Source organism: Phycodurus eques, chromosome 9, assembly GCF_024500275.1.
Source record: "Phycodurus eques isolate BA_2022a chromosome 9, UOR_Pequ_1.1, whole genome shotgun sequence".
Taxonomy (NCBI): Eukaryota; Metazoa; Chordata; class Actinopteri; order Syngnathiformes; family Syngnathidae; genus Phycodurus; species Phycodurus eques.
The window spans coordinates 29796987-29809067 of NC_084533.1; the positions used below are offsets into that span (position 1 = coordinate 29796987).

Here is a 12081-nt window from a genome sequence, read left to right on the forward strand (position 1 = left end):
AGTTTGTGTGCTATTGGTTGAAGGAAACTGTCCAGTTCAGACATGTTGACATGGCACTTGGGGTGCATCTCATTTCTATATTTTGAGTTTCCTAAGTCCTAGCTCCAAGCTCCTCTGTTTATATGCTAGCTGCTCCCACCAGAAATTCCATCGAGGAGCCAGGATATTGACAGAGGAGCGATGCAAGAAGAGGTAGGAATGTTTGGGAGAAATAAAACCATCGCTCCTTGATGATGGCATTTCATGGAGACGTCTACTGAAGATGACGTCACGTAATTGACGTGTCACAAATGAACCGTCTGCGTGGCTAAATGATTACTATCACCACAAATGTCCACCTTATGTTTTATATATTAAGTGGCATTACATTAAAGTCAAATATAATCAACACAGTTACTCTTTACAACTTTTCAGATGCAGACGACACAACCACCGGTAGAACCTTCTCAAGAACCTTCTCCAAACACCACATTGGTCAATCCCAAACCCGTCCTGCGTTGAATGTTTTGACGAGCGAGGAGCTAGGAACGTTGCAGTTAAGGGACTTGAGATGCACCCTTAGTCTCCAGCAGGCCACTTGACGACTTGATGTGGACATTTTCAAATGTCCCAAAAAGAAGTCTTCATGTCATCATCTTTGGCCAGGAGGCAAAGTGAGGACGAGAGAAAAGAGAGAAAAAAAGAGAGAAGATAAAATGAGAAAGGTGAGCTTCAGTAGAGGTCAGAGGTCAAAGCAGCGTGACCACTGCCAGTTCTTGGGTTGACCTTTGATCAGAAAGGCTTCAAAAGAAAAGATGAAAAAAAGTTACATATGAAATATATGAAACATCTCACACGCACACGCACACGCACACACACACACACACACACACACACACAGTTGCTTGTCAATCTGAAAAAATTTAGCCCGGGCTAAATGACGCAGGGGCTAAATGTGGTGTTTGGAGAAGGTTCTTGAGAAGGTTCTACCGGTGGTTGTAGAGAAGCTTGCGGAGACGTTTGTGTACATGGTTCTAGAAGTGTTTGAACGGAGAGGCAGTAGGTTGTGGAGGAGGTTCTGGAGGGGCTTGCGGGGAGGTTTGTTTGACGCCAAGAAGTTTTTCTGCTGATGTATTCTGGTGGAAGTGTTGGAACACATGCGATGCAAATGACGGTCATACGAAAATGCTTGCTGCCGAGGTGCTACCGCAATGACGTTTGTTTGATACACAGGAAGTAGGGGTTCTTGTCACATCCGAACTAGGTCTGAACCCAAACGTGTGACTCAAGACGGAACAAAGTTCAAAGAATTGTTTCATGATTAAAGTATCCATCCATCCATCCATCCATTTTCTGAGCCGCTTCTCCTCACGCGGGTCGCGGGCGTGCCGGAGCCTATCCCAGCTGTCATCGGGCAGGAGGCGGGGTACGCCCTGAACCGGTTGCCAGCCAATCGCAGGGCACATGCAAACGAACAACCATTCGCACACACAGTCACACCTACGGGCAATTTAAAGTCTCCAATTAACGCATGTTTTTGGGATGTGGGATGAAACCGGAGTGCCCGGAGAAAACCAGTCGGCCACCGTGGCGCCATGATTAAAGTATGACAGAAAATCCAAGTGGTCCAATGAACACAACGTTGCTCTTATTGAGGACAAACAAACAAGACAAAGTACCAACAAAACCCAAATCTTCGATTATCAACGAGCACACCTCGGAGCATGGCAGGGAAGACGAGGCCTCGAACCCGGACTCGCCGGACAAGACGAACTAGCGCAGGACAAAGGGAAACACGGACTACGTACAGCATATGCCATATAGCCGCGCACACAACAGGTGGAAACTTTGACTTGGGAAGCGATTAAAAATATAACAGGGAGGGACCCACCCGGAGGGACCCACCCGGAGGGACCCACCCGGAGGGAATCCATCCATTTTCAACACCGCTTATCCTCACTTGGGTTTGTACGTCTGCGTTTCTGGAAAGACGTTCTGCCCCCACTGATGTTTGTTTGTCTTTGTTTGCTGGACAAAACTCAACAAATCGCCGTCAGCTCGCGAGATGTTCAGCCAACGAAAGGAGGTCAGACGCTAAGCCACGCCCCTTGGGGTGTCACATGACCAACCACGAGAGGAAGTCTTCAAACAACGTGACAGGAAGCGAGGGGGCACCAAGACATTGGCGTACACATTCTCTTAGACCTCCCTGACCCTCCGTAACCCCTGACCCGCCCCCGTCGGCTCTTGACACACAACAAGTTTGTGTGCGCGTGTGTGTGTGTGGTCACATCATGTGTGGAGTGCTCGTCGACTGTGCGATGAAAGATATTATTTCCAGCTTTATGATACGTAAATGGCTGCTCATCATTATTACTAGCTGTCAGGATATTTGCGCTTCTCGCGCCACACTGAAAAAAAAATCCTTTGAACATGAACATCGGCTGCATACGATTAAAATGTGGCGAAAGGGCGTCATTTGGCAGCCGACGTTCATGTTCACATGGAGTCCACTCAAAGGGCTTTTTTGTCATTTGTATTCAGCTGCCAGCAGGTCAAATGACATAATAAATACAAACTCCCCACTCCTGAGCCCAGATTCGAATGTGCACCGCTACGTTGCCCGACACCCAAAAAACACGAAAACCAACTGGACGTCACGTGACCGAACCCAAAAAACGGGATAGCGGACTTCCCGGGTATGCCGCGATAAAGAGGTGCTAACGATGTGACGGTTCGAAGCCCAACTTGCTAACGTTGAGAAAACGAGACGTTAGCAAGTTGTTTTTTTTCACGCTGGCATCTTCAGACAAAAAGTCAATACTTGTATATCGTTTATGTGACTGATGTAAACATGAGCGAAGCTTAATGTGGGACATTTCCATCTTTGCTAGTTCGTGAACATATCTTGTGTGCAACAAAAGACATTGTAGACATTCAATATTCTTCGTCCTGGTCTCCTGCCGTAGGGCTCCGCCAGTGCCCTGAACCGGTTTTGCCCATTGGGGAAGTTGCCTGCACAACACTGAATTGAAAGAAGCAAACTGTGGCGGTGCATTTGCTTTTGTACACTTGGACACACACACACACACACACACACACACACACACACACCCACACACACAGGTGCAGCAGGAACAGCAACATGAAGCTGCTTTCAGGTCACTTTGTCGACTGATAAAAATGTGCAACACCTGCTCTTGCGTGAGTGTGGGTGTGTGTGTGTGTGTGTGGGTGTGTGTGCTTGTTTGTTTGTGTGTATATGTGTTAGGGCTGTGCAGGCCCACTGAATTGTTTAATTTGACTTTTCCTAATTTCTTGGTTTAGTGAGGTGTGTTGTTATTTGCTGATTTATCAATGTGACTTTTTTTCTTTGGGCTTCAAAGTCACAAAATTTGACAACAACCTTCATCATCTTCATCATCATCTTCATCATCAAGAACATTCACACTGGTGGGGGAATGTTTCGATCCACATTTCAACACACACACACACGTGCACACGAGTGGTGTGTGTGTTGAAGTGTTGCCCGCGGGTGCGCCGCTCGCTTATCTTGTTGAAAGGCTGAAGAAAAAGTGCCGTAAAAAGCGTAACGTTGTGAAAAAGCCATTAAAAGACAAAAGTAAAAAGCGTAACGTAGTGAAAAAGCCATTAAAAGAATATTTTGGCTGCCCCCCACCCTCATGCCCCCCCCACACGCACACACAACTACACAAACAAATGCAAATGTTTGTGAGAACTTTAGAGCGGGACCCCCGTTTGAGAGGGGGCCTGAATGGCCTCTAAAGGAGCCTCTAATTAATCTAAGTACGGCACCAATAGGCCCACTTGGAATTTTGTTCTCCTCTTTATGTGAATGGAGGGCGGGGGAGGGGGAGGGAGGGTCCCCAAAGAAAGAGAAAGAAAAGAGAGAAGGGATCAGGCCTCCACCTTTTCTACCCGTAGACCCGCCCCCCTTCAGACCATCCGTGTTTAACAGCCCCTCTTGCCCCCCGCCTCGCACACGCACACCGCGATCCGGCAACGAGCATTTTTTTATTTTGCAATTCAAGCCGAGGTGCCGGTCCCGGACCCGGTTCCTGTCCCGGTCCCGGTCCTGATGGGATCAGGTGGCCAAAGGCGGCAGAAGGTGGCGTTTGGGGTGAATCAGTAACGGAGCTAAAGGGCATGCGCCTGTGGGGAGTTGGCCGTCCTCTAAAGGGGCTTTGAGAGACCCACCCCCCGCCCGTTCCGCCCCCCCCCACCAATGGGCCCCTTCACAATCACTTGAAAGGAGCTCAGGGTGTCCCTCAAACAAAGTCCAAAGCAGCAAAAGCCTGAAAGAGCTTCTAATAAGCTTTTAACTATTTTACATCACGGCGTTCCCTGCCCCCCTCGACCCCCCTCACCCTCCCTCGCCCACCTCACCGTCATTGTGCTCGGCGCCTGATTTATCCCTCCCTTCACGCCGCATTGCAACCTTTTCAACTTCGTCGCAAAGCTGCACAAGCGCCTCATTATTCAGTCCGGACCGGGACCCAGCCGGGATCCTGCCGGCGGGATCGTACCCTCCGAACCGGACCGGCCATCCCGTCCGTCGGAGACGTTAGGGCGCGTCGGACTCCGGGCGGGCCCGCGCTGGTCCGGTCGCCGTGGAAACGCTTTACTGCTGTGGAAATTGCCCGAGTCTTTGAGGAGGTCAGAGTTCAGCGAGGATACGATGGGGGGTGGGGTTTCTGGGTGGGACTCCACAGCCAGGAGGCCCGCGGCCTCTGGATGACTTTTGTGACGCTCGTTAAGAATTTCATGCTAATTGTTGAGCGACCACCGGGCGGCAGGACGGACACTCCACAACCGATCCGTCCGCTCATCCTGGATGGGCGGTGTCGGTTGCCGTAGCGACCCCTTTGCAAAGTCCAATTCGCCGACCCGTACGTCCTGTGCAATGACGTCATCAACTGCACGTCTCGCCAACGGTGGCCTTCCACACAGCGGCTTGTCTCGAATGAATGCATGTAAAACGAATTCTGATTCTGATTCTGATTCTGATTCTGATTCTGATTCTGGTTCTGATACTGGGTCTGGGTCTGGGTCTGATTCTGATTCTGATTCCGATTCTGATTCTGAGGCGAGGACACTTCACGCGGTCGGCAGTCATGTAGCCCGGGCGGGGGTCAGCGACCTTTTTGAAAGTGACAGCTTCTTGGCTATCGATTCATGCGAAGGGCTACTGGTTTGATACACACTTCTAAAACAACAGGTTTGCTCACTTGACCTTTATTGATAAGTAATTATTAATAATAAGTTATCGATCATGTTCAGGATTTCTCGCAGTAAATATCTACGGTGATTTAACAAGGTAGAAGACAGAAAAATATGCGAACGCTGCGTTTTATTTCTGTAAAGCTCTGCAAGTGCTTCCATTTTGAAACAATCACTAGCACAACATTCCAAGGAAATGACTCTGCCTTAACACCAGCTGGATTGCAGCATTAGAATGATTGGTTACCAACGAGCAAAGGTTCACGGGTAAAGTGAGAAAAGCCTCCGACAACACTGAGGGGCCTGGAAGCTGGAAAAAGCTGGCGAACACTTTGGAATCAGGCTACTTCTTGGGTCGCACTGAAGGACACGGCTGCCATAATTGGAGCGACACGAACCAAAGCGGCCGGCACGGCGAATGTGAGCGCGAACGGTTGTTTGTTTGTATGTTCCCTGCGATTGGCTGCCGACCGGTTCAGGGTGGACCCCGCCTCCCGCCCGAAGATAGCTGGGATGGGCTCCAGCAGCCCGCGTGAGGAGAAGCGATAAAGAAAATGGATGGATGGATGGATGGATGAACCAATGCGACTAAATTGTTCTGCCACTGGTTTTGGTGAGTAGCCGACCGTCGGCCGGCGCTTTTGCAAAATTGGTGAATGCCGTCGCAGCAGCCAATCAAGAATCCATATCAACTTTCATGTGTAAGAAATTAGCATGAAAGTGAAATGTATTAGCATAAATAAATGTGCTCATATTTCTACGCTTCCGTTACTTTTAGTCATTTGAGTAACTTTTTAGTTACTCAAATGAGGAGTTTCGCTACAATAAAACAACAACGATCAAATTCAATTAAGCAGCCTGAGATGGTCCAACATATTTGGAGGAGCTTGACTGATTGATATAGTGATTGATTATTGTCATCCATTTCCTCTTCTTCCTTGACAAACGCACCATGTTTTTGCGGTTCAGCACAGCACATTGTATGTCATAAATTCATAATAATTTCCTTCGTCGAACCGAGTGAGGTAATTCAGTTCCACTTTACCGTTGCTGCTCTCCTTAGGAGCGGCCGTCCCGGAAAGAGGACGGCGCAGAAGGCTCAATCGGGTCAAGAAGACTCCGCGAGCGTCAGCTTAAGACTTAGAGAAATTTCAGGCACATGCTAACAAATCCACGAGAAGTCAAACACGAAACAAGACTGGTTGTTGGTCACCGTCCCCAAAACATTGCTGCAGGTTCAAAGTTTAGCGCCCGAACGTGATACGCGGGCCAGTTTTTCTGTTGCGGCGTGTTGGTCGTGCGGCAAAGATTCGCCGAGCCTGGTTTTGTTTTGTTTTTGTTTTTGCCACGGGTGCAGCCGTGTCGTTTGGCCCAAGACCGCTTTCATCCCTCATCGCGAACTCATGGGGTCCTGGTGCTTCCACGGTCCTTTCATTTGCTCTCTTCCGCAGTCACGCTCGTCACGGGTGCCCGGTGCCAAATCGAAGGCCTCGAAGTGAAAATATTTCTTCTTCATACTTCAACAGAAGAAAAATCCATTTGAAAGACGTGAAAGAGTCGAAATGCCTTTCACCGTGGCGGCGGTGTCATGTGACCGCTTTACTCGCTGTTGGCGGACCGCTGACATCAATCAACAAATTAGTCGGGACTGCCGGTGCCAAATCGTCGCCTGCCCCGAGGTGCGTGTGTGTCGGGGGGGTTCACAGGTGCAACCAGCGCCGCGAAGTGCAGCACGGGGGTCTCGGCACAGGAGTCAGAGGTTATCTAGAGGGGCAGGGGGCACAAAACTTCCATCTGCTTCAGAACACCGACACCCCCCTAAAATGCCCCCAACACTCCACATGAACTTACACAATGTTCACTTCCTCCTCCTCAACTCTGGCAAAAGCAACGTGTGCGTGTGTTCACATTGCACGGCTGCTCTCTTGATTGACACTTTCCTGTCACTCAGTGGGCGGGACCCCGTCACGCCCGAGGCAGCGTGTGTGTGTGTGTGCGCGCGCGCGCGCGTGTGTGTGTGTGTGTGTTCTTGTCTTTACGTGTTTAGCTGGCAGCAGCCTTTTTCTTCTTTGCGAGGACGATTTGTCGACAAAACACGACAAAGACGCGAGCATCAGCTAATTATTTATTACCATTCATTATTTACACTATTGGCATTTCAATGATAATTCTCATGATTTGACTTTCTGTTATTAGAATCCATTATTTGAATTTCAATTATGAGACTTTCTATGATGAAACTTCCTATTTTTAGACCTAATATTATTCGCCTTTCTATTTTCCGACTTTCCTTGAAACTTTCCGCGATGAGACTTGTTCTTATTAGCTTCCGACGATGAGACTTTAGGAAAGCGTGTGTCGACATTTGGTGTTGAAACCACAGCACAAGCGCACGCAGCACTTAAAAGTGAAGAGTCCTTAAGCTCAAACTTCTACCTGTCGACCTGCTGACCTTTGACCCCAGAAGTCAACGAAGGTCTTTTGACTCAGTCTCCGCCCCCTGCCTGGATCCTCACACTTTGTTCAACTTTCCTTTCCTCTCCTTCCTCGCCCTTTTCCACCTCCGCCTTTTCAACATCTTTCTTCTCCTCCTCACGCACTTCCTACTTCCCGTGCACCAATCACAGGCGAGCAAACACTCACAAGCGCTTCCGTCACGTCCTTTAGATGAGGAAGAGGAGGAGGAGGACGACCCGGGCACCACCTCGGGGGGCATCCGGACTGGTCAGGGCGGCCATCGCCCCCCGGCCCCCACTCTTTCGACGATTGGTTTTCGGGGGCAGAAACAACTTTGCCCCAGGCTGACGAAGAGCGGCATGAGGAAAAGAACGAAGGATGGACATAAGGACGTTTTTTCAAGAAATCTTTCAAGAAAGTCTTCGCCGCTGCTGGTCGTAACAATCGGTTCGCTCCGGCCCCGGCAAACGGCAGAAAGTCCCACGCTACTTCGAACTGGCTTGTCAATTAGTCGGAAATGAATTGTGAAGCTCTTGGCTGTTTACATAAAGATGAAGGAAATTATAGAGTAAACGTTACGCATGAATCAGGAGCTGAGCTCATTCACTAATAGTGGATGATAATAATAATAACAGACGAATAATAATAATCACTCCTCCACCCAGACTGAACTGCAGGAATCAGGACGGATGAGTAGAGAGAGTCACAAGGGAGCGACATCGAGTGGAAATGGGCGCCGAAAGGATTTCAAAGAATCGAGCCGTTTGGGCCGCAGTCGGGGATTCGGACGGATGCGAAATAGGAAACACGTCAGTCAAAGTGCATCGTATAAGACTTTCTTTCATTCATTCGTCTTGCGTTCCGCTTCTCCTCACGCGGGTGGCGGGCGCGCTGGAGCCCGTCCCGGCCGGCCGTCTTCGGGCGAGAAGCGCGGCACGCCCTGCGCCGGTCGCCGGCCGATCGCAGGGCAGATAGAAACAAACAACCATTCGCACTCACGTTCACACCTACGGGCAATTTGTAGTCCGTGGGAGGAAACTGGAGTGCCCGGAGAAAATCCTATAAGACTTCTTTAAATCAAGATTTTATTCAGGAGAGTTCGGATTAGAAAGGGGGGCCGAATGAACCCGTCCCCGATATTTTCAAGACTTTGTTATGATGACTTTATTTTTCATTTCAAAGTCATTGAGTAATATTTTTCTCCCACCGTTTTAGTCACACGGGCGCCCAAAATATCATCTCTGTGACATTTTGGGCGCAAATAGTTATTGTGTTGTGAGACAAAGTCGGGTCATTTGCGATATCGATGAAATGCGTTTCCGCGCAGCAACGCGAACGGAAAAAGACACGAGTCGGCATCCGCGTCGCAACAGCGATCAAGCGACTTGCCGCCCTGAAAAGCAGCAGGATGACGGCATTGGTTGATGCTTCCGCCCGTACGTGTACTGGACATATTTTCCTTTTCTGCGGTTAACACTTCCTGCGTTTGTGTACTGCGTTTAGAAAACACACCGTATTAACACGACAAATCGAACTTTTACGCAGTAACGTGCCGTTTTCAAATCTGTCCCGAAACGTGAATCAGCAATACCTCCATCTTTGTCAGCTGTTTGTGAAATTTGGTGCTCGCGAGCTAAATCCTGTGCATCTCCTGGGAGGCGGAGCCCCCCTTTCCGTAAAAGCCAGTGACGCCTGTGCCTTGCAAAAGTACTGGAAACGGAGTCAAATTTCATCCTGGGAATGATAAACCCTCACTCACCCATTGTGTGTGCGTGCGTGCGCGTGCGTGTGTGAAAAAGACACACAAAGTTGAATGCTTTGTTGAATGCTTCATAAAAAAGTAAAAACTCTTTATTGCAAAAGTGTCAGTGAGTAAATAGAATAAAATCTTTTTTGTATGTACAAAAACATTCAAAAATAAATAAAGCAAAGTCCTCATGAATAATGAATGAGTCTGGAGTGTGAAACGTCCGCCGACTAATTGGCGAGGTGACCTTTCAACTTTTGTTTCTCTCGGGTGCAGCGCGGTTCGTGCGCGTGCACGCGCGGCGCTCAGAAGACGCCGAAGAGCGCGGCCTCGTGCGCGTGCGGGCTGCCCGGGCTGGAGGCGGGCGAGGAAGAGGAGGACGAGGACGACGGCGACGGCGAGGACGATGAAGAGTCCCTGCAGCAGGAGAACCAGCCGGACTGCGCCGGTCCGTCCCGGGGGGGTCCGACCCGGTCCGCCATGCGCAGGGTCTCGGCCAGGGCCCAGATGTAGTTGTGGGCCAGGCGGAGGGTCTCGATCTTGGTCAGCTTGCTCTCGTCCGGAAGCGCCGGAAGCACGCGGCGCAGCTGGTCCAGGGCGCCGTTGAGGTTGTGCATCCGGTTCCGCTCGCGGTCGTTGGCCTTCAGACGCCGGGTCTTTCGGACCACGCGCACGGTGGCCTCGCTGCGTGCGCGCGCCCGACGGCGCCGGTTCTTCTTCTGCGGCGGCGGGGATGCGGAGCGCGTGCTGGCGCGGGAGTCGTCGTCGTCGTCGTCGTCGCTGAGGGGGAAAACGTCATCGTGCGCGTCCATGTGTGTCGGCTTGGCTCGGGTGCGAGTGGCGTCTCGTGAGGACGAGTGTGGCACACGACCGACCTCAGCCCGCTTTTATACCGCACGCGCACAATGGGCGAAAACAAAGATGAATGGAGCCGCCTCCGGCGTGCCCCGTGCCGCGGGAGCTGCTCATTTGCATATCCAGGAGCGTGCCACCAATCACCGCAGGCCAATCACATGCCAGCCACGCGCTCCCCCCAAAAACACTCTTGCTTGCTCACGTGACGCACGGTCGCGCACGCGACACAATCCGCGCGCGCGCTCGTCGTATCGCCATTGAGGAATGATGAGCTTGTGCGCGTGCAATATATCAAAGGCGAATGGCGCCATTGTGCGCGCGCGCCCGCCTTGCGCTTCTTTTCACGCTTTTGTTGCTTTTCTTTCTCTTGCTCGCTGCTGCGGGCGCGCACGAGCACCGCACGCGTGCACGCATCCGCCTCTTCCGAACATCATCATCATCATCATCACTTTGGACTTTGTCATGATTGCGCTTGTTGGACAGAATCAAGAGTTAACTTTTGGGTGTTCCGAATCTTTTAGTGAGTTACCTCAGCACACCGAAAAAAATTGCACATGATTCAAATGTGCTAATCTGACATCATTCTCCTCGAAAATGATCAAATAATAAATGTTAGCCGTTCGAATCACGTGCAACCAATGAAGTCCTTTTGCAAAAATAAGCTCTCCAATTCTATTTCTCATCTTTCAACTCAGCATGAGACTGCCATTGTTGAATTCTTTTTTTAATGATAATAATAGTTGATTGACAGAGGGCTTTCAGTCAAAGTGCGGTACAGATCAGTCAAATCAAGTCAACTTGTTTGATTTTTGTTTTTTTGTTTCTAAAGTGCTCCATTCATAAAATGAATTTTTTGCCTCGCCGGGTCACATCGGAGAGAGCAAATATCAGCACCGGCCGAGGGCACCGTGCAGCGCAGACATAATCATCAAGTGTCTCAATGCACTTAACAATATTAAAAAACAAGAACGCGCTGACAACAGCAAAACCAAAAAGAAAATGAAAGCTAACGCTCAACATGGCTTTTGTAATCGCAAACAGAAGGTCAAATAAAGAGCTCTAACTGTCAATCACAGAAATACATACAACAGGTGTGTGTGTGTGTCTCAAGGAATCCAAACATGGGAGACAAAGTGAATTCATTTCAGTCATTTGTTCATTCCAAAAGGGAAACTCAACTTGTACATGAAGTGAAATAGTCGATTCCACTGATTTGATTTTCTGATTGGAATGATAAAAGCTCCGTCGGGTTCGGGGTTTCACAGTGTCGGGGACGCCCGGGCGGATGGAGGATTTGAATTTGAAAAACAAAGAAGGCAAACAAGGCACTTGGAAAAATCCCCCCCCCCCCCCCAAAAAAAAAAAAAAAAAAAAAGGCCCCCAAATCAATGAGCAAAGTAACAAAGAAACACTTGGACTAAACCCCAAACACCAGAAAGAGAACCGAGTGACGACACGCGACGAGTCGAGTGAAGGGACGCGGGGAACGAAACAGAAAGAAAGTGGACAAGACGCGATTGGTTGACACAAGGTCGAGAACAGTAAACCAGCACACAAGACGGGAACAACATGAAATAAAAGCGAAATATCATTTCAAGTTACGACAAGCTCGCATCTCGCCAAATCACAGTCAATTGGAATATCACAGCCAAGGATTTGGGGGAATTTGGAAATAAAGGAAGAGCCGGATGAAGTGGCCGGGGAGAGGGAAGTCCGGGCTTCCTTGCTGAAGCTACCGCCCCCGCGACCCGACCTCGGATGAGCGCTAGAAAATGGATGGATGGATGGAATAAAGGAATCAG

General features: G+C 49.7%; 1 protein-coding gene across 1 annotated transcript; it reads right to left on the bottom strand.

Annotated features, from left to right (window-relative positions):
* Positions 1 to 9729: 9729 nt before the first annotated feature.
* neurog1 (neurogenin 1) lies at positions 9730 to 10236 on the bottom strand. The gene has a single exon (XM_061686656.1). The coding sequence runs from the start codon at positions 10234 to 10236 to the stop codon at positions 9730 to 9732; it is 507 nt and encodes a 168-aa protein (XP_061542640.1).
* Positions 10237 to 12081: the final 1845 nt, after the last annotated feature.

Excerpts from the sequence above, each read along its gene's own strand:
- neurog1 (XM_061686656.1), bottom strand. The coding sequence starts at position 10,236 with ATGGACGCGCACGATGACGTTTTCCCCCTCAGCGACGACGACGACGAC.